Source organism: Schistosoma mansoni, chromosome 3, assembly GCF_000237925.1.
Source record: "Schistosoma mansoni strain Puerto Rico chromosome 3, complete genome".
Taxonomy (NCBI): Eukaryota; Metazoa; Platyhelminthes; class Trematoda; order Strigeidida; family Schistosomatidae; genus Schistosoma; species Schistosoma mansoni.
In genome coordinates, this window is record NC_031497.1 from 26,765,613 (window position 1) to 26,790,565 (window position 24,953).

The window sequence follows — 24,953 nt, forward strand, 5'->3', positions numbered from 1 at the left end:
TGTTTTAACTGCTGACAGATTTGAATTTAACCAGTGACGAATCTTTACTTCTAATTATTAAATGATCATATAATATTATTGTTATTATTGATAAAGACCAATCATTATACAAGCCTACTAAATAGTTTGATTTATCTATTACACAAGAGTATTATAAGGTGATAGAGACAAGAGTGACTGCCGTAACCGGAATTAATTTGATCATATAATGATATAAAGTGATCTTGAGTGTTGTTATAGGACTGGCCTGCGTCAACACTTGAACTAAGGATAGGGAGTGGAGTAGTTAAACGCGTCGACAACTTCACATATCTTGGAAGTCTGACCAGCCCTAATGGGTTGGTGTCTGACGAAATCTCTGCACTCATTCAAAAAGCTCGTTTGGCTTTTGCCAACTTACGTCATCTATGGCGAAGGCGAAATATCCGTCTATCAACTAACGGACGATTATACTGTGCAGCAGTTTGCTCTATTCTACTTTACGGCTGCGAAACATGGTCATTGAGGGTAGAAGATACTCGTAAGTCACTAGTATTTGGCCACAGATGTCTTAGAAATATTGCTCGCATCTGCTGGGATCACCGGGTAAGTAATAGTGAGGTTAGACACAGGGTATTAAGGAATGATGTTAAATCAGTTGATGAGATCATGAATCTTCATCGACTGAGATGGTTGGGCCACGTGTTACGTATGCCTGAACATCGATTACCACGACTCACAATGCTGACTAGTAATGGGGATGGTTGGAAGAGAGTTAGGGGCGGCCAAACCAAGACGTGGCATCAGTCATTGAAGTCACTAACTTCTAGTCTAAGCCGTGTTGGTAGATGCAGACTACCTGGTTGGGGTCCGTGTGACTATCGTAACCAATGGTTGGAGACTCTGTATGACATGGCTCAGAATCGATCACTAGGGCGTAGGTGTATACCTTCTTTATCTTCCCTTAAACCTTGCGACTAAAATTGCTTCATATCTGTCTTTCTTCCTATACTATATCCTTATATACAACCTATTTTTTATATAATAAACTCCGCCTGTAGCTCTTCTAGAGTTACTGCCGGTCCCAAGCCCGGGTAAAGGAGGAGGGTTGGGCATGGGGTTAGCGATCCCATCCCGTAGAAAAGCTAACTCGCTAAAAAACGCTAACCAGAAAAAAAATAATTCAAACCATTTAAACTCTGCCCTGGCACTTGAAGGAATAATTATGACGTCTCATGATGAAAGCCGAAATTCTTCGGAAGTCACGAGACCGATGCACCTTCTAACAACCAGAGCAACACTCTTTATAGGTACATGGAACGTCCGGACAATGTGGGAGACAGGAAAGACCAGCCAAATAGCAATGGAAATGAGGAGATACAACTTGGCAGTACTCGGAATCAGCGAAACCCATTGGACACAATCTGGACAACAAAGGCTAGGTACAGGAGAGATGCTGCTGTACTCCGGTCACGAAGGGCAAAATGCTCCACACACTCAGGGAGTTGCTCTAATGCTGTCCAAAGAAGCACGAAATGCACTTGTGGGATGGGAATCTCATGGACCCAGGATAATCAAAGCATCATTCAGAACAAATAAGCAAGGGATCACAATGAACGTTATCCAATGTTATGCACCCACCAATGATAGCAACGACGATGATAAAGATCAGTTCTATGAAAGGCTGCAATCAATTATAGAGAAGTGCTCACGAAAGGACCTCACCATCCTGATGGGAGATCTAAATGCTAAAGTTGGAGTGGACAACACAGGATATGAAGATGTAATTGGACGACATGGATTAGGATAGAGAAATGAAAATGGGAAGAGACTTGCAAACCTATGTGCATTCAACAAATTGGTTATAGGCGGCACAATATTCCCACACAAGCGCATACACAAAGCTACATGGATCTCACCGGACCAAACCACAGAGAACCAGATAGATCACATCTGTATCAACAAAAAATTCCGAAGATCAATGGAAGATGTGAGAACCCGGAGAGGAGCTGACATAGCTTCAGATCACCACCTGGTTGTAGCCAAGATGAGACTGAAGCTAAAGAAACACTGGACAACTGGACAAACAGCACTACAAAGGTTCAATACAGCCTTCCTTCGAGATACTGACAAGCTCCATGAATTCAAGATAAATCTCAACAACAGGTTCCAGGCTCTACAGGATCTACTGAATGAACAAGAAACTACCTTGGAGGACAACTGGAAAGGGATAAAAGAAGCACTAACTTCAACGTGTCAGGAGGTTCTTGGTCCTAAGAAGCATCATCACAAGGAATGGATCTCTATGGGAACCCTGGACAAAATTCAAGAAAGGAAGAACAAGAAACTAGCAATTAACAACAGCCGAACACGAGCAGAGAAAGTCAAAGCACAAGCAGACTACGCAGAAGCAAACAGGGAAGTGAAGAAAAGCATTAAAGCAGACAAGCAGAAATACATGGGAGAACTAGCAACGACGGCGGAAAAAGCTGCAAGAGAAGGGAATATGAAACAACTATATGATACAACGAAGAAATTGGCAGGGAGATATAGCAAACCAGAGAGACCAGTCAAGGACAAAGAAGGAAAGACAATCACTGAGATTCAAGAACAGAGGAAAAGATGGGCAGAATACTTCGAGGAACTGCTGAATAGACCAGCCCCATTGAATCCACCGAACATCGAAGCAGCACACACTGACCTTCCTATAGGTGTCACTCCACCAACGATCGAAGTCAAGATGGCCATCAGACAAATCAAAAGTGGGAAGGTGGCAGGACCTGACAATATACCATCAGAAGCACTGAATTCGGACATTGAAATAACTGAAAACATGCTTCACCTTCTATTCAAGAAGATTTGGGAAGAGGAACAAGTGCCAATGGACTGGAAAGAAGGATATCTCATCAAGATACCAAAGAAAGGAGATCTGAGCAAATGTGAGAACTACAGAGGCATCAGTTTGTTATCAGTACCAGGAAAAGTTTTCAACAGAGTGCTACTGAATCGGATGAAAGACGCAGTAGACGCCGAACTTAGGGATCATCAGGCTGGATTCCGTAAGGATCGGTCGTGCACAGACCAGATTGCGACACTACGGATCATCGTTGAACAATCAGTTGAGTGGAACTCATCACTATACGTCAACTTCATCGACCATGAGAAGGCGTTTGACAGCGTGGATAGGAGGACATTATGGAAACTTCTTCGACACTATGGAGTTCCTGAAAAGATTGTCAACATTATCCAAAATTCATACGATGGACTACAGTGCAAAGTGGTGCATGGAGGACAGCTGACAGATGCATTTCCAGTAAGGACCGGAGTCAGACAAGGCTGTCTACTCTCCCCATTCCTCTTCCTTCTAGTGATTGACTGGATTATGAAGAATTCGACATCTGAAGGGAAATACGGAATACAATGGACTTCTCAGAACCAATTAGATGATTTGGACTTCGCAGATGACCTATCCCTCCTCTCTCATACACACGAACAAATGCAGATGAAGACAGCAAATGTAGCAGAAGCCTCTGCATCGATAGGCCTCCACATTCACAAAGGAAAAAGCAAGATTCTCAAATGCAACACGGAGAACATCAACCCAATCACACTTGATGGCGAAACTCTGGAAGAGGTGGAAACATTCAAGTACCTGGGAAGTATCTTTGATAAACAAGGAGGATCGGATGCAGATGTAAAGGCGAGGGTTGTCAAAGCAAGGATTGCATTTCTACAATTGAAGAACATATGGAACTCAAAACAACTCTCAACCAATTTCAAGGTCAGAATCTTTAATACGAACGTCAAGACAGTCCTACTGTATGGAGCTGAAACGTGGAGAACTACTACAACCATCATCAAAATGGTACAAGTATTTATAAACAGTTGTCTATGCAAAATACTCAACATCCACTGGCCGGATACTATCAGCAACAGCGTTTTATGGGAGAGGACAAACCAGCTTCCAGCTGAAGAGGAAATTAGGAAAAGACGTTGGAAGTGGATCGGACATACATTAAGGAAATCACCAATGTGCATCACGACTCAATCCCTAACTTGGAATCCGGAAGGGAAGCGGAAAAGAGGAAGGCCAAAGAACACATTATGTCGGGAAATAGAAGCAGATATGAAAAGGATGAATAGCAACTGGAAAGAACTGGAAAGGAAGGCTCAGGACAGAGTTGGATGGAGAATGCTGGTGTTTGGCCTATGCTCCTCTACGAGGGGTAACAGGCGTAAGTAAGTAAGTACTAAATTAACTACTTCTATGAATTCGGCGTTCATCTTCTTGTGCTAACGAGTGAGGTATGGCAACTTGGACCGATGCATAAATGTACCTGGTTCTACGTTGTAGCTGACTGACTGATATAATCATATAAAATGTTTGTTTCTTTGGATTGAAAGATTGTATTCTTTACACAATATACTATGTATATTATGTAACTATTAAAGTTCTGAAAGTTGATTTCTTTTTATCACGAATTGATTGACATAACACACATGTTTACTAGTAAGTAAATAGATTTTAGATAAATGTCAAATGTTGAAATCGTGTAATTTTTGCTGAATTTAAACATGTCATCATTTATGATAGAAATGAATAATCATGCAGAAATTAAATGTCAGCTTTTAATGGTCAATTTAGGTTATTCAATCACTATGAGATCTGAAAGTTCCAAGATTGATCCGTAGAGATTGAAAGCAAGATAGAGTCATGGATGCTCATAGCTCCTAAGTCTTCCGTGTTACCTCTTTGAATGATACTTCGAAAGATGTAAAACAAATTCTGAGATGGTGGAGATTTGTAGCTCAGGTGGATGATTTCAGTGGAGTTTTGTTCACCATTCTGCTCAGAGAACAAAACTCTACCAAAATTAGACCAAATCTCACAAAATCTTTTAAACAAAACTGTACAAGAGTATAGTTGAAGGGGTCTGTGAAAATTGATTCAACTTATAAGATGGATTTTTAGCACAAATTGATTTCATTCAATGTAGCAACAATAACCAGAGAGGATTGAGCAAACATTTTGTCCTAGTAGGAGACTGCTCAGCATTACTCATCCACGAACTTGTCAGAGATTAAGCTTAGGACTTAAAGGGTTGAGTTTGATTCACACAGAGTCAGATATTGATTGTCAGGTTTTCTATTTTGGAACAAAACTCTACCCAGAGTACTTGTTTTTCAATGACTCTGTTCGGTTATAAACATAGAATTTTAAGAACTAAAAGTATTAAAGTGAACAATTGTTTCCCATAACTTCTTCATCAGGTTGTACAGTCATAAAATCCAATTGATGAAGGTATGCATGTTGTGAAATGAAAAACAACACAGAAAAATAAATTGAGTTAGTAAGTCTTTTGCATAAATGTATTCACTAAAGACTTAGTCTTGTTTTTCATACCACCCAGATTTCATACCGTGATAAAATACCCACAAAGTTATACATGAAGTGAAAGTATGATACAAGTGGAACGAGTCAATCAGAGCCTAGAATGAAGCTTTTAGGTTTCTGTGAGAAATTCAACAAATCAGGTGTATAATGAAAGGTGGAATTATCTTAAAATGATAACAAACATTTTTTGTTTTCATTTGCATTGCTAGTTGGGTGGTAAGGGTAACAGGAAGGGTGAAGATCTGGATTGGATAAGGTGGATCATAACATATTAGAAATCAGAGAATTTATTATTGATCTATTCCAACAACAACATAGCATAGAAATTTTTACACTCATACGTTATTTAGATAAACCAGACAATATTTTGATGACAGGGAAAGTTGGAAATAACCGGCAAGGGAGCCATAGACTTAAATCTCATAGACCAGTAACTACACGGAAACTTGATCGATAGGCTCATACCAGCACTCAGAAGTATATAAGCATAATGTAAATTACTACTTAGTAATCACTAAGTGTACAGTACATTAATTTGTAAAAAAAAACTCATTGAAAGAAATGAAGGTAAAAAGAGTGATCTCATTTGAAATTTGTTTTAGGATCCAATCCGCGTAACAGATTATATAGAGACTATATAGAAAAAAAACGTCCACATTAAAAGTAGACTTTCAAGTAAGGCAAGTCAGTTGATAAGATTATGAATAAAAGCATAAAGAGATGGCTGAAATGTGACAGTGAATTATCGAAGCCTAGTGTTCATATAACTAAATGGAGAGTTCAGGAACTCAATTATGAGCTTCATTTTTGGATATGATAGCGTAGTGATACTATCTCTGACTAGTAGAACAAGGTAAATTTGGACTGAACAGGGTTTGAGCCAAAAGTTAAATGATCGAAAACAGAATATACTGACCATTCAACCCAAAACAAACGAGTACAGATAAGCTTCACTGATGAGTGCTGAATAGCATGAAAGCAAAGTCAAGCAGGATGTCCTGTCGACTAGCTTTAACCACTAACCTTACAGTTACATTCTATTAGTGATGTCAAATGATTCAACACCGAAAATTTATATCACAAAACTGTGGTAACTATTTACAAAACCATTCATTTCGGACAATAGAATCATAAAATGAAACATTATTTATTCCAGTCAACAGATAGCAATTCCAGCTACTTATTGTATAGTATAGGGGATTCATGGAGATTGTAGTATTCTCACAGTTGAAATTACGAGCCGATCACCGCTGAAAACCTGGAATTACTAGGACGAGACGGTTGTTCAGTGCTTTCAGGTTTTCAATAATGATCTAGCTTAGATAGGCTCTTTATTTAAATTGTGAAAATGTTTATTAATTGTTTGCTTTGAATAATGACTAACTTATCACTGTCTCACTAAATTTACATAAATTTATTCCCTAACTTCTTATGCTGAAATAATTAAGAAATGTTCTAACTCTGAAGGATGTTGTTAATCAGAAGGGGTTTTGTGGAGATTTCAGTATTTTCATAGTTGAAATCATGAGTCAATTGACGCTAGACCACCATAGAAAACCTGGAAGCATTGGAAGGCCGTCTTGTCCTATTATGGGACTCCTCAGTAGAAGTGCGCATCCACGATTTCGCCTCGCGAGATTCGAACCTAGGACCTACCAGTCTGGGTGAACGGTTGCTCAAACTTCGTGGATTGGTTGAAGTTAGAGATTAACACCGTTGGATGACAACCGGCTCAGTGGTCTAGTGGTTAAGTTCTCTGGCGCGAGACTATCAGGTTCTGGGTTCGAATCTCGCGAGGCGGGATTGCGGATGCGCACTGCCACTGAGGAGTCCCACAATAGGACGAAACGGCCATCCAGTTCTTCCAGGTTTTCGGTGGTGGTCTAGCTTCAATTGACTCATGATTTCAACGATGTTATTGATGGTGTCGTGTTTTTTGGTCTGTTTGAATTTCAATACGTCTGTGGATAACCTCAATATCAGCTCAAGTTTAAACGGAAGGGGACAGTGGGACATAGGATATTATTATTTACTTATTTACTTAAATACATAAATATTGGTACAAACGGGCACCAGATATATATAAGCCACACAAATCTCATTTGATTTGTTTGAGGCCTGTGATACTGCCCACGTGCCCAAACCGAAGCAGGTGGTTCTCTTAAGGGGGCACACCCTAAGCCTTTAACCTATTGGTCTCATCCACAAGACAGTGGAGCATCGTGAGGAGATTCAGTCCCATAGTAGCCAGTGACCAACGATTGATTCATACGCCATTTGTTCCCTCAGGAGCCTGGAGCCCATGTGAACCATTGGTTTGGAATCATGGTTTTCCAAATCCACTAGATGGACTTTCCGTGTCCACCAACCCACACATAGAATCATTCATGACAAATCATTAACGATAAAACAACTCTATAACTAAAACCTTGGTAAATATGTAGTTACGGAAACGGTTTTTTTGTTTGTTTGTTTTTGTCTTTATAAACACACAAACATGTGAATAAATCAACCAATGTAAATAATAGTCACTCTGTAGAAATCAAACACATACTTACAGCGAAATCGATAAACAGTGTTTTACTCAGTGAAATCAATTTCACCATATTAATATGGAACAGTTTTTTTCGATTATTGTGAATAGGACACAGAAAACGGTGTAAACAATATCACTTAAACAAACTACTTTTCAACATACACTGTAAAGTAATCAAGTAATCGGAATTGAAAAAAAACAAGACGACTTTCTTCCACGGAACAAAAACTATAGACCCTTAATATTTAGTTCTCATATTACCTTACTAAGTGTTGGATAATATATTATTAGAACTCTTCGTGAGAGCTGAAATTATCAAACTTCAATCCCATTAGGAATTATCAGTGTGAATGGTTATATGGCCATGTGACCCGTTTCACAAGTTAAAACAAACTTCCCAGTGGGCCCACATTACTTAGGTCTGTTAGCCCTTGTGGAGGAGCATAAGCCATCCGCCATTCTTCATCCAAATCTGTGCTGGACAATCCCTTCCATTTGTTTCCAGTTGCTATTCATCCTTTTCATGTCTGTTTCCAATTCCCGACTAAGTGTGTTCATTGATATTACTCTTTCCCGCCTACCTTCCGCGATTCCAAATTAGTAATTGCTTCGTGATTCGGTTTGATGATTTGCACAATGTATGTCCCATCTACCTCCAGTAACTTTTCTTAATTTCCTCCTCAACTGGAAGTTGGTTTGTTCTCTCCCACACTAGGTTGTCGATCATGGTAACCAGCCAACTGACATTCAGTATCTTACATAGACAATTGTTATGGTAGTTCTGGAAGTTTCATCTCCACACAATAGAACTGTGTTGACATTCGTATTGAAGATTGTAACTTTGATGTTAGTTGACAATTGTTTTGAGTTCCATATGTTTTTCAACTGTAGAAATGCTGTGTTTACATTTTCAATCCTTGTATTTACGTTTGCATAGGATCCTCCTTGTTCATCGATGATGATGATGATATTTACGTACAATTTGTTTAATTTTAAATGTGATTAAATGCTGACTGGCATTTACTATAGAGTGGAGTTATCTTCAATCTTAAAGCAAACACTTCTGGTAGAATTCGAACAACCCAGTTCTGCGATAAGAAATGTTATCTCATTCAGATATTTGGGCAAACTAGCGTAAGTCAAAATCGAAGACTACAGAGATGTATTTTAACAGTGTGACAACATATTGTTTAGGTCAAAATATACTCGATGTTTGTTACACACACACATATACACACAAATCAAACCCTAATCTTTCACATAATGCTTATACTCTTAATACTTCTACCACTATGGGATTTGAATCGACAACTGTATCTCTGTGCTAATGTGGTATGGCAACTCAAACTGATGTACGTACGTACGTACGAAGTTCTACGTTGGGACTGACTGAAATACACACAAATCCACACACCGATCATTACTTTGTTAGTAATTTCATTGCTATTCTGATTACATAATAAAGAATTGAAGTATGTTGAAAATAACAGATACAACCTTCCATTAATATACAGATACGAATCATTTGAATAAAAGAAAGAGAGAAAGAATAAGAAAAAAAGAATATTAGATGAGATACTCTAAACTTCGAGAACACCAGCGGCACACACACACAGAAAAACAAAGGGAGTTTTAGTTGTGAATTAGCCAAACAAAAACAAAGTTATTATTATTATTACTATATTAAGTGTATAATCAAACTAGTTAAATTAATGGTTAGAATTTGATATGTTCAATTACCATTCCTTATGTATACACATATATATTTGATATGTGAAAATGAATGGATCTAGAAAAAGTTGAAGAATTTGGTTTTAAAAAAAATTCTATGTAGATATTTTAATTAATGAAATGTAAGATAAAGATAATTTTGTAGGAATGTTAACAGAAGGAGGTTTTGTGGAGAGTTTAATAATTTTATATAGTTAAGATCATGAATCAATTGAAGCTAGACCACCATGGAAAACTTGAAAGCACTGGACGGCCATTTTGTCCTATTATGGGACTCCTCAGTGTCAGTGCGCATTCATGATGTTGTTCAATGAATATATATTACATTCTTTAGGTTGGACAAATTAATTAATTGCAAAGCTTTCATTAAAAAAGTAGACATCAATGAATTTTATTATTCACAATGATAATAAATATATATGTAATTAAACTATTCATATTAGAGAATGCAATACAACTAAAATTAACCGATAATGAGTAGCCAATCAATTGTAACTCAAAATCGATCGCACAATTATGATGAAATCTTTACTAACAGTTTTAGCTTAGATCTTGAGTATACCTGTAATTATTATACTACCCATAATGGTCATCAGTGTACTTTGTTACAATATAATTGTTGCTACTACTATGGAGTAGTGATGAAACCTATGTATCATAAGCAAATTCATTGAAACTTAATAGTTACAATGTTTGTTGCTATATTCGAACAAACATAAGGAAAGATTCCTAGCAGTAATTCGTTACAATGACCCTGGTAACATTTAAACATTCGGAAACTTAACAATTCAAATATGCATAAGATCCTATAGCTGTCACCTGACCTAAGGGGTAGCATCAACTGAGGTTATTTGACTAGCTGTTATGCATATATATATATATATATATATATATATATCTTAGTTCGACTAATGAGCATAAGTTAAGGTGAATGAAGATCAGACATGATCCAATCTCAAAAAAGGTTATTAACTGTTCGTCTTAGTTATGCAGATGGGTCAAAAAAGTTTTCAGTTGACGGTTATGAGAAAAGCATTATCGATATAGTTGATGACTTCATGTAAGATGGCTCAAAATTTGTTATCGACTAGTGAGTAGATGAATTATCTTGTTTTAAATCTTTAATATTTCATTTATCGATTTGAATTGTCCAAAAAACAGATTACCCCAGGAAATAGAAGCGGAGATGAAAAGGATGAATAACAACTGGAAAGAACTAGAAAGGATCGCCCAGGACAGGGTTGGATGGAGAATACTGCTGTGCAGCCTATGCTACTCCACAAGGGGTAACAGGCGTACGTAAGTAAATAACCTACTACAGTGACGTTATGTAATTTGTACATTCTGATGATCAAGCTGAGCTTTATTATTCAGAATACATACTTCTTTAGATCGGTAGGAGAACGATGTGATTCAAATTAGCGACTAGATAACGCCAAGCAGTGGGATGCACGAAACACTTATCATCGTATTTGGGACCTGTCAGCTGAATGTATCTGAACTCATTAACTAAGTGGATAATGTGTTGGACGTTAGAAACGAAACATACAATGTTCAAATATCAGTGTGAACAACAACACTGAAATTCAGGCATATCACTCAGTCACAACAAAGAACCTATACTTATGTACATCGGTTCGAATTCCCATACCACATTATTACACAAACATCAAGTTCTCAGGTCAAATCCAAAAATACTACACGCAATAACAGCATCGAACGTATTAGGAAGATTACAAACTGAAGATACAACTCGAGAAGTAAATGTAAATTAGCGAGATAAAAACAGTAAGAAAATTCGGGACAAGATAAATAATGGATGAACCTGTGTCATTTTAAACGATTTTGAGCAATGTCATTCAAAGTCTCTAACCACCAGTTACGATCATCACACCAACCCCAAACAGGTAACTATACACACATTAACATGGCTGAGTCTAATCGTCAGTGACTTCACAAACTGGTGACATATTTTGGTTTGACTGACCCTAGCTTCCTTCAGGACTATTCCTACACCACAAAACATCGCCCATAGAGGTAGGTGTTTGGATATATGTAACATATGTCTCAACCACCTCAGTTGATCAAAGTTGGACATGAAGCTATTGTATTCGACATCTAGTTAAGTGCAGTTGCCACAAAATAAATCGAAAGTGATTATGATATTATTTTGACTTGATTTGTAATGAATAAATTTTTACATTAATATTACATACTACAACTGATTAGTCTTACTGTCCTGGATTCCACTGTTCGCCACTATTCAACATTGAATATGAGTATATATGAGTATACAAATATGCATCGAGTAGGATAACTGTGTAGTCTAAACTCTTTGTAATTTGAAATGAAAAGTCTTAGCTCAGTGACGGATAAACTGATATTTTGATAGTTGGACTTTCAACTGGAAACCATCATAGACGTCATATTCAATAAACTATATGGAAAAACTGAGATGATATCATGTTTTAACAATATTGAATAAAGGTGGATCTAGTTGATGATAGAAGGTGTAAGAATCGATTATTTTGATAGGATGAACAAGACTTGATCGTTTGATTGTAGGCATGTCATTCATCATTCCGCTTCTCAAACAGTGCACGCATTAGATTTCCAAACAACAACCTAAACTGATTAGTCTGTAATCTGAATGTAAAGCTTCTACAAATTTTCAGTTCAAAATGTCTCTGTATACGATAATCACATATAACGGCATTCAACGGAATCTCTAGCTTAAATATTCATTCGTCTCAGTCTCCACATAATATCAACACAGAGAGATTAAATTTATTAATGTTAATATATAAAAAGTTGAAGTACAAGGAAAAGAGATACAGGAATAAAATGTATGAACTTTTGTGAAAGGTCAGAACCTATCATAGAAGGATGAAAATGAATGCTTTTGTGTCAATACGACGAACTCGAAGGATATCACTCAACATCTCCAATCACTGGGTACAATGATCACGATGAAACCAACCAAGTTGTATGCACCTACTAATATGGTTCAATCTAACATTCAACCACTTCATGGACTAATTCCATATTTTCGTCTCACCACACCTAGATTTCCTTTAAATAACTCCTACGATGCCAAACATTAGCTCATTCAACTATTCAAAAACTGTCTTTACTTACCGTCACAGTAGCTAGAAGACCTTCTGGAACATTAGCTACAATGATACCAATCAAGAAGATTACAGCTTCAAGCCAATGATAGCCCAAAATGAATGCAATCACAAAGAATGAAACACCAAGAAATACAGCAACACTTGTAATGAGATGAATAAAATGATTAATTTCTTTATTAATTGGTGTTTGACCAATTTGTAAACCTGAAGCTAAATTTGCAATACGACCCATAACAGTACGATCACCAGTACTAACAACTATACCACGACATGTACCTAAATATGAAATAAAATGTAAAAAAAAATATTGAAGAGAAATAACTTCTTTACATCTAAAATATGATTTTGATTGTGTTTATCAGTAAAACTATAAAAGCAGACAAATAAATGGACTTACCGGTGGTAATTTCCCCCAAATGCCCTGGTACGGTCGAGGGTGGGGAGAGTCAACTCTCTCCCTCCAAATAATCTCACATGGCCACGCCTATAAATTCCCACTCAATGTCTTTTAGCAGTGGAGGTGTTTAAGAAATGAAAATGACGAAAAGCGACCGTTCAGAGCTTTAATCGGGTTAGTCGATATAGAGTACCTATCTAGGGGAGTTGGAAAATCCTGAGCACAAACCAATGGTGCACATGAGCTCCTGGATTCTAAGGAAACAAACGGCACATGAACCTATTGTTGGCCACTGGCTAACAAGGGAATGCATCTCCTTACGTTGTTCCACTGCCTTGTGGATTAGACCTTTAAGTGAAAGGCTCGGGATGTGGCCCCCTAAGAAAACCATCTGCTTTGGTTTGAGCACTTTGGCAGTATTTCAGCCCTTACATTAATCGAATGATTTATGTTCTATCATCTGATGTTGGTATCATCTCGCGCATCCCAACCAGGTAGTCTACACATACCAACATGGCTCAGTCCACTTCATGTATTTGTGCCACGTTTTAATCTGGCCGCCCCTAGCTTTCTTCCAAACTACTCCTACACCATAAAACATCACACATCGGGGCAGTCGGTGGTTGGGCATACGTATTTACACAGTTACACACGAACTTGGGCTTCTGGAATTTTCTCAAACCATACTAAGTGTAGTAGTAGTAGTAGTATAGGTAAGGATCTAAACAGAAACGTGACTCTTCACTTTCTGAATGGTTTTCGAGAAGCCTATATTTAACGCTGATTGGACAAGGTGCTTCTGAGATTTTCCTGAGCCCCTATGGACTTTTTCGAACAGTACTTTGGAACTCCTTAACATATATTAAAAACCAAGGCACATTGTAAAGGTGTGTTCATGCAGAATATGAGACATGTCTACATCAAGGTGATCTCTGTCAGAAATTAAGTTCTCGAGCTTATAGAACGATCACCTTAGAGCATTGAGATATCTATTACATTCAATGGGTAACTTATTAACAACTTCAGTCAATTCATAATTCAGTTTACTTAACTTGCAACATTACGGTTGAACTTCACCAGTCCTCCTACATTCGTGTTTGTTTATTCATTATCTGCGGAATATTAACTAAACTAATTGTTATTTTACAGGGACACTAATTCCAACAAGTGTCCGTCCCCTTCGAACTACTGGCAGATATATTTTTATTTGAATACATAAATATTGGTACGTAGGGGCACCAGATACATATGCGCCACAAAATTGGTTGATCAGTGAGTAACAGTGACCAATATTATGTTTGTCTAGTCCTTTCAGTACAACTCCAATTCTTTAGATCAAGTTTTAATGTGGTTTACTAGTCAAAGCGACTCAAGTGATTCAATATTACAAGCACTATATTTTAATGCTAAGTGGTTGAAGATAGTCAGCAAGAAACCCTGTTTGACTTAATTATTATTTTAGTCGACATTCACCAACAAGCTGTAACCTGTAATATTTAGTAAAGTGACTCTCTTTGTGTGATTTGAATTCATGTTACACATAACTTCACAATCTAAGACCTTACTCCATTGAGTCATTAGGATCATAATTGTACTTTAACTAATTTTATATATGGGAAATCGAATATATAGTAAAGATTAATTACTCAATATCATAGTTGAAATTATGAGTCAATTGAAACTAGACCACTATGGAAAACCTGGAAGTACTGGATGGCCGTTTCGTCCTATTGTAGGACTCCTCATTGGCAGTGCACATCCACGATCCCGCCCCACGAGATTCCAACGCAGGACCTATCAGTCTCGCGCGCGAGCACTTAACCAATAGATCACTGGGCCGGCATCCAACGGTGTTAATGACTAACTTCGACCAACCAGACTGGTAGGTCCTGGGTTCGAATCTCATGAGGCGGGATCATGGATGCACACTGCCACTGAGGAATCCCATAATAGGACGAAACGACCGTCCAGTGCTACCAGGTTTTCCATGTTGGTCTAACTCCAATTGACTCATGATTTCAACTATGAATTATTTATTTACTCCTAGTAACTTGATTTATTCTAATATAGTTAATCCATTTCTATTATTAAATTACGGAATAAAAAAATATTTCTCCAAAAAAAAGGAAATTCAAATTTCCACTGGATTTTGAAACAAGCAAACAATGTTTTACAAAATAATAATGGAAATAAATAGATAAGCGGTGATTCCAAGATGGGATAACAAGCATAGACTATTGATATATTGTAAACTATATATACAGATAGATATAGATAGCAAGATGTAACTTATAGGGGAATATGAGATCAAACTAAGATAAGGATTAGAGTTGATGTTTGACTGTCAGTTTCACAATCACAGATCAATATATATGTATTACAACAAACAAATTTATGCCTCCAAGCAACTAGTTTAAAATGTAGGTCACAATAATAAGATAAGAAAAAAAACTACGCCTAATCTTAAGAATATAGATATATATATACATAGTTGTATTATTCAGGAGAGATTATAGGGAAAATTTAAATGAAATCCTTTAATGGTTTTAACTTTGAAATATAATTAACATATGAATTGATTAACAATTTTTTTTTTGGTAAACAACAATAAATTGAGATGGATAATGTAGCTAACAGTGGAATCTAAGAAGCAAGTTTCATTCTATTTAGATGATACTAGGTTTGAGTTCCAGAGTAAACAACAACTTTGGGATGCATTTACATGTAGATTACGAGTGCTAAATAGGACGAAACGCGCATCCTGTCTTTCACTGATACCCACTATCCATCTCTGCTTATAACGATTATGGCTCAAGATAATATCAAGGTAATCTGTACAGAATGCACATACGCCAAAAAGAGACTGATCAATTGTAGTCCAAAAAGTCATAGGAAAAATGCAAACAACCAATACAGAATGAACAATAAACTGAAGTTGTATTTTGCTCTGAAAATGAAATAAATGTTTACACTGGTTGGTAGTGATCAAGGTTAGTTGAACATGATTTCTTCAGTGATTCATTTAAGAATTCGAATAGTAAACATCAAACTTACTGTTATAGCCATAACAATCAGATGAGCTCAAAATATTGGATCGAATGATGTATACATAGATTGGACAGTTTCTATGACATAGTCACTTATAAATAACGTCAGACTTGGCATATACATTATTTAGTATTAACGCGGACCACTTACGTACATGGCTCAGTCTAACAATTAGTGACCCCATGGATTACTGTGATATCTTAGTTCGACCCCTTCTAGCTTCTTTTCGACAAAGTCCTGCATCGGTAATTACCGCGTGTCGGGGTTAGGGGTGGATGGGCATACGTAGCACATATCTTTACTATCTTAGTCGATAAAGATGTACTAATCTGTCAATCGATTTGCCAGATTTACCCATTAATCTGAGTCTAACCTGAGGATTTTTAACTCAGTGGGTTCAAAATATATCAGCAACGGTTAAAAGATACGTAGGATCAAATACTAGTAACCTACAAATATCCTTTATTTTTCAAAAAGCCATTTTTCACAACCATCAAGCAAGACGAAACAAACGGCCACGCTTTAAACACGCCTTTTAGTTGGCGGACGTATATCTCGCCTACGCCACGAGTGATGTATGTTGGTAAAGCCAACTGTGCTTTCTCAGCTCGTCCCAAGACTTGGTTAGACACAGACGCATCAGAAGTAATGAGACTTCCAAGATAAGTGAAGTGATAGATATGTTTAACAACTTAACCACCTATCATTAGTTGATGTGTTGTACAGACCAGCATCAAAATTTCTGAAAAATTCAACGAATGAGAAATGTGAAATAATAATCAAACGAAGATGATGAATATTCCGGCATTGTACCTGTATCCCATATCACCATGAGCTGATAATGAACTAAATTACTGGTAGAGACAAAACTCATCTATCCTAAACGATCCAAATATCTTTACAAAATATTATAATCGGTCGTTTAAAGCTCACGTGAGAAGAGGTTAGAGTGCAGGATCAATTTACAAGGTGATAACCGTGATAATGATAATCTATAGTGAATCAATTGAATGTGAAATTATTGACCGATGAATTGTATCCAGGTAGTTTAAAGAGTTCTGTTAGGAGTATGAGGGCGGTTATCACTTCTCAGTTGCCCACACCGTGGAAGGGTTTTTCTGGAGGTACTTGAAAAGAAAATTGGGTTGGAAATGGTCTTAGTGACCTTAGAGCGTGACCGCAGTGCCCAAGGGACAACTGCTTGAGGCCGGTCACACACGACCTTCTCGAGAACGGTTTTTATGTTAGCTCTGTAATTGTTGGGACCATACCGCCAGAGACGGAAATCCGTGGGATAAGGCGAGGTGTGCACTTTTAGGGTCGACCTTTTCTAACCCCACCCCTCCTTGTGGGAAGGCAGAATCGCTGTTATGCTGGCTTTCTGAAAAAGACATCTGACTGCCGTCACACCTCTGTACAGTCAGATGAACGACTTCGACCTCGGACCTTGGGTTTGCTGCTTTTAGTCTTACCACTCTTTAACTGATCTGTCTGGCATGGTAGAACCCTGGGAACGATTGTTCCAGCCAGTATAGCTCGATTGGTTGATCACGAGAGGCAAGCCCAATCACCACGTCAAAGTAGCAGCAACGGTCAGGAAGTAGTTTAAATATATCATCTTCATTGTAAAATCTGATAATTCTATACTCTGCTGCTCAGCAGTCCTAATCTATAATAAGCCAGAATTCGAAAACCTTATTTAAAATCTCTTCACAAAATATCTTAGTATATATATATATATGAGAGAGATGGGTCAGTGTTTAAGCGGTTCAACTTTTAACCAATAAGTAATGAGTTCGAACCATCTCTATATGCTCAGATTTAGTCAATCGAATAGTGTGAATAGCCCTCACAATCCAGAGAATGTATGGCTCGAAGTCAAGTACATGAATCTGTGTTGCACCTGGTAAAGCAATGAATTATATGTATGAAATACAAAAGATTAATGAGTACAATATGTAACCGAGATTATACATATACATATATATATACTACTCACCATCAACAGCGTTAGTTGAGAAGAAGGCTAAATTCTTTGTCTCCAATGGATTTTCATTTGTATATTCTGATGTACGTGATTGTGGCTCGGATTCACCAGTCAATGCAGAATTATCCACCTGAAATGTGTGTTGGTTTTTTCAAGGTAGAAAGTAAAGTTTAAAATGTCGTCATAAATATGAAATATATAAGAATATAAGATAAATTAAATCGACAAGAGAACAGACAAGTGGCTTGGATTACTATACTAATGTAATTTAACAATCTTCACAAACCTCCTAAGGTAATAAGGATAATGTGCTCACTACTAAGTTTTAGATGCAATTCTAAGAATGTTAGTGGGAAGCTCAGACTAGTGATTTTCAACTATATCGGGTCTAAAACAGTTATCCACCATAGGTAATGGAATATGGTATTACAATGGGGCGGATTGATTGAATTTAGACTTGTACACTATTGGAACACAACTTATTGATCAAGAGGTTAAGAATATGTGTGCAAGACCAAAGTTCCTGGTTGTCATTCCCAGTGGTGGGTCGTGTATATGCACTGCTGAGTAGTCCCATACTGAGAAGAAACAATTATCCAGTGCTTCCTCATTTTCAATAGTGAGTATCATAATAACGTTTTATATCAGAGGCCTGTCATACATTTGTACATGAACATTAGAATAACTTTTGATGGATGTTCAGATGACAACCATCGACTTCTAGCTCATAAATATAGTTATGTTAAGAACTCCTACATAAATAAAGTTTATTAGTCACGTCCAGGTTTGATTAAAAGCATATTTATTGGGATAATGGGAGTTGAACTTAAAACCCGGGCTTAAATAGACAGGTACCGAATTTCATGAGTTGTAGAATCAGTAAACGCACAAAACTGGCATTCTAGACCTCAATCTACACATACGATTTATTCTGGACAAGTGACTCTATTCAGTTGTTAAGAGTGAAGTAGCTTAACATCCAGAAGCAACTGGTTGCTGCCATATATATATATATATATATATATATATATATATATATATATATATATATATATATATATATATATATAAACGAAGGTTAATATTTTTTACTGACGTCAATATGTAACATGATGTGAAGGTCCTTAATTTCAACCAGTAAATGGAGTCATAGGCAAGAGTGTTCATTGATGGACAGGACTCAAAAACTAAAATGAGACAACCGACGATCAGTTCAACCTTGTTCTCTATGCAACTCTTCACCTGGTTTTAGTTAGAAGTAGAAAATTGCACAAAATCTATACCAAGTTATAATTCGGTTGTATCGTTTGGGTTATATCAATCCTAATTAGATTGCTTAAATATTTTCAAGAGTTACAAAGATTTTTAAACGGAGATAGATAATGCCAAGCAGTAGAATGCAGGAAACACTTATCATCCTAATTGAGACTTGTCAGCTGAATGTATCTGAACTCATTAACTAAGTGGATAATGTGTTGGACGTTAGAAACGAAACATACAATGTTCAAATATCAGTGTGAACAACAACACTGAAATTCAGGCATATCAATCAGTCACAACAAAGAACCTATACTTATGTACATCGGTTCGAATTCCCATACCACATTATTACACAAACATCAAGTTCTCAGGTCAAATCCAAAAATAATACACGCAATAACAGTATCAAACGTAATAGGAAAGATTACAAATTGAAAATACAACTCCAGAAGGAAATGTAAATTAGTCAGATAAAAACAGAAAGAAAATTTGGGACAAAACAAATAATAGATGCACCTATGTCATTCTAAACGATTTTGAGCAATGTCATTCAAAGTCTCTAACCACCGGTTACGATCATCACGCCAAACCCAAACAGGTAGTCTGTTTTTATCAACATAGCTCAGTTCAATCGCCAGTGACTTCACGAACTGATGTCATGTTTTGGTTTAACTGACCCTAGCTTTTTTCAGGCCTAGTCGTACACCAGAAAACACCGCCCGTCGAGGTAGGAGGTGGTTGGATATATGTAACACATGTTTCAACCACCTTAATTAATGAAAATTTGATACCTCAAGCGATTTACAATTCTTACTGAGTATTCTATTCCTAACCCAGACGTTGGTTACTCTGCCGTGCCAAAGTACACGAGCAATGCATTGTAGACACCTATGGTCGAATACCAGTAACTTTCGAATATCCTCTATTCTTAGTAGCCATGGTTTACATCCATAAAGTAGGACAGAGCAAACTGCAGTGAAGTAAACACGCTCTTTGGTTGTTTGAAGACAAATATCTCACTTACGCCACCAGTGGTATAAACTGGCAGAAGCTAATCGAGACTTCTGAATTCGTGACCAGGTCTTGTCAGACATCAGATCATCAGGACTAATGATACTCCCAAGATAAGTGTAGTGATCAATGAGCTCAATTTCTTCACTCATTGTCATTAATTCAAACGATGACCCAAGCCAATCCTGAAATAGCATTTTTCATTTAGGAGAGAACTGTAGTGTACGCTACTGATATCGATAGATATAAGTAGTATGTATCATCAATCGAAAGTGAAATGTCTGGAGGCAGGACGTTAAGAAGATCAAAGAGATGAGAACGAGAACAGAGAATGATTGATGTGGAAACGAAAGAACAATGAAGTCTGAAACAATTGACTGATATTTTGAAAATGAAGTATTTACTGTATGATTCTCAGATGTTACATTCATTTGTTCCCACTGGTATTCTCGTTCACTACAGAATAACATATAAAACATGCTTGTATTTCTGTTTAATGTGGTTAGAACACTGCACTTTGTCAATAACATCTTCAGTAAACAGAACTATAGATAAATCCTCATCTTACCCGTATATCCTGGGATCACCGGGTAAGTAATGCAGTTGTTAGGAAACGGGTACTAGGTAAGGATGGCAAATCGATTGATGAAGTAGTGAAACTTCATCAGTTGAGATGGTTGGGACACGTGTTACGTATGCCCAACCACCGAATGCCCCGACATGCAATGCTCTATGGTGAAGGAGTAGGTTGGAAGAAAGCTAGAGACGGCCAAACCGAAACGTGGCACAAATCCATGAAGTCACTGACAATTGAACTGAGCCATGTTGGTAGGTGTAGACTACCTGGTTGGGATTCGCGAGATGATAGCAATCGATAATTAGAGACCTTGAATGACATGGCTCAAAATCGTTTGCAATGGCGAAGGTGTATCCACTCTTTATGTTCTACCAAATTCTAATCTTCTGAATTCTTCATGTCTCTATCTTTTTTCTCTTTCCAAATTTATTTCACCGTATTATACTTCTCAATAACATCTTCAAACCCTAATGTTTCGGATTACCACTTATACTCTTCCTACTTCTACCACTATGGGATTTGAATCGACAACTGTATCTCTGTGCTAATGTGGTATGGCGACTCAAACTGATCTACGTACGTACGTACGAAGTTCTACGTTGTGACTGACTGACTGACTGACTGAAATCATCAGCTAACAAATTGTCAAATAAGACTTCACGCATATATTTTACATTTCACTAATAGCCCCTATTAACTATATCAGCGACTGAAATTTAATTCATTCCAACGTTTCGTCCAGCTAACTTGTCTGAACTTCTTCAAAAATTATAATGTTTTTTTTAAAATTAAACCCTTAATGATAAAAAGTGGAGACCATTCATTCGAACAACAACAACAACAACAACCAAAATATATCTTAAGACTAGAATCAAAATTAAATTGGATAATATATTTCTATTATACAATGATTGAAAGCATGAGTCAATTGAAGCCAGACCATCATGGAATACCTGGAAGCACATGACAGTTGTTTCGTCCTATTGTGGGACTCCTCAGTGGCAGTGCACATCCATAACTTGAATTGCTTATATGATAGTGTCTTACCTATCTATCTATCTATCTATTTATCAGTTCATTCATCTATTTTTTTTATTTGTCAAACTTATTATTTATTTCATTCATTCTTGAAACTTTTTATAATACCCATTTATCAATAATTTAAACACTCGCTCCATTCCAATAATAATAATAATGGTAATGGTAATAATAACAATAGTAATAATAGTAATGGTAATAATAATGGTAATGATAATAGTAATGGTAATAATAATAACAGTAATAATAGTAATGGTAACAGTAATGATACTAATGGTAATAATAATTGTAATGGTAATAATAAAAGGTTATATGTATATATATATATATATAAACGAGTTTCTACGCATCAATCGTTATTCAATAGTGACAGTTTATACTACCCGATTATTTATAAAAATCGTCATTTTTGAGGACACATGAGAATGACTTAGTTAGTTACTTACTTAGTTAGTTAGTTAATTAAGTTCAAAGGCGGAATGAAACGGAAGTGGCAAAAATAGTAAATATATATATTCATGAAAATAAATATTTTAATACAACACTTTATTATAATTTTTCATAAAGAAAGAATAAGGATATATGTGTAACATTTGGTGAAAAGGGGGGGGGAAGGATGAGGTGGGGTGGGTATTACATATAGCACATGATGTATATTCTTAATAAACAGTTCTTTAAGTCATAGTAATTATATAGTAGTAGTAGTAGTAGTAGTCGCTATAAAAACGCTCTAAACTAGGTTGCTTGACCTGAAATATTAAATTAAAATTTATAATAGTAGTAATGAAGATATTGTACATTTTTCATTTAGACCATAATAACTGGATTAAAAATCATTTAAACAAAAACGAATCCACAATGAATGATTATTCAGATTGATTGAAATAAAAACTAATTTTCATTCATAAGCTGATAGAGTACCTAGAAAATTATTCTGAATGAATACTGTGTTAGGAGATGTTTACAATGTTGACGAATAATAATACTAGATAGATCAACAGATAGTTTTCTTAGAGGAACACAACCCAAGCCTTTGACCTAAAGATCTAATGTACAAGACAGTGGAACATCGTAAGGAGATGCAGTCCCATGACAGCCAGTGACCGACGATTCATTCATACGCTATTTGTTCCCACAGGATACTGGAGCACATGTGAACCATTGGTTTGGAATCAGGGTTTCTCAACTCCCCTAGGTGGACTTTCCGTGTCCACCAACTCGGTTAAAGCGCCGGACATTCGCTTTTCGTCCTCTCTATTTCGTAAACAACACCCCTTTTCGTGAGAGGACAGTGAGTAGGACTTCTTTGGCAGAGGCTATATATTCGCGTGGCCATGTGAGAGCATTTCGAGAGGGAGAGCGGACTCTCTCCACTCTCGGCCGTACCAGGGCATTTTGGGATTCTTAATAAATGGAAAGATATGTATATCTTTTAGTGGCCCTATATCTGACTCACTTTAGATCGTATGATGGTTATTATAGGGATATATAAATACCGCATTAATGAATAACGGAATAAGTCAAATATGAGAATGAAACTTGAATAAGTATATTTCATACACTCATTGATCTAAACACACCACAATCAGGGAAACGAAGTGAAGGAATTCAAGTTTTAATTTTCACTTTTTTTCGTTTTTTTCCATCTGCCAAGTTGAGATGCTCAGCGAGACTACAGTTTACGGACGAACTAATCAGATTTAAGATAACAGATTTTGGATTTCGACGCGAAATTCACTCACCTATTTGGTTGAATAACGTTTTAGCATTTTAAATTATGTCAGTTCATGATTAAAAACCATAAATCTAATTCTTAACCCTAACCATCAACTGTGAATCATAATTCTGATTCCTTACACCGCTTTATAACCCTCATTTAGCCTTAGTAAGTAGGTAGACATTCTCAAGGTCGCTGGTGTCGCTCAAAGGTTGTCTATAAATTATAGTCTCACAGATGCCCTACAGTGTTGCGTTCATAGAAAACATGTGTAAACAATTCTAGATGAGTAGAATGAAAATTACAGTTCTACAAGCAGTACTGACTAAGTGGACGATGAAATACTTTACAGTATTCAATATTACATTTACCGAACATTAAAAAAAGAATAGTCATCTTCAGAAGGGGTTTTGTGAAGATTTCAGTATTTTTCATAGTTGAAATCATGAATCAATTGAAGTTAGACCTGGGTTCGAATCTCACGGGGCGAAATCGTGGATGCGCACTGCCACTGAGGAGTTCCATAATAGGACGAAACGACCATCCAGTGCTTCCAAGTTTACCATGATCATCTAGCTTCAATTGACTCATGATTTCAACTATGAAAGATAATCATCTTCATAAAATATCTTTCAATTTAAACAGTGAATCAGTGTCGTCTCATACCCTTCACACACTCATATACACAAACAGACCAAGGTAACCGATTAGCTTCATTCGATATATTTTTTATATTATTGAATGAAATATGAAACAGTTATAAGACAAACTAAATTGAACCATTGTGAAATGTAAAACATTTATGAAACAGTAGGTAGGACCTTTTCTCTAAACATTTTGTCCTAGTTTATTGTCTATACATCTTTTGTTTTCCAACTTATATCAGTATGAATCAAATAACAACTATGATATAATAAATATATATATACACTCACATGTATCATTTAAATAGTCGTGTATTAAAAAAAAGTTATTCTATTAGAGTCTTTGATTTAGGCCATAGCAACAATAAGAACAGGTAATGAAACCCGTATATTTGTTTTTCTTATAATGTCCTTATTAGTTTAACAAGTCATGTTGATATTCTGTTAAAATGTATCCATTGGAAAGGAACTTCATAGTTGAAAGCGTGAGTCAATTAAAGCT

The 24,953-nt window shown here is 36.5% G+C and overlaps 1 protein-coding gene across 1 annotated transcript in view; it reads right to left on the bottom strand.

Moving 5' to 3' along the window:
- Positions 1-24,953, bottom strand: part of Smp_130300 (putative na+/k+ atpase alpha subunit) — a 57,984-nt gene that overhangs the window by 24,915 nt on the left and 8,116 nt on the right. Inside the window, exons 6-7 of the mRNA XM_018799815.1 lie at positions 18,217-18,334; positions 12,780-13,048 (exon numbers count right to left, since the gene is read on the bottom strand). Coding sequence (XP_018651567.1) covers positions 12,780-13,048; positions 18,217-18,334 — 387 coding nt within the window. The remainder of the gene's footprint in view (positions 1-12,779; positions 13,049-18,216; positions 18,335-24,953) is intronic.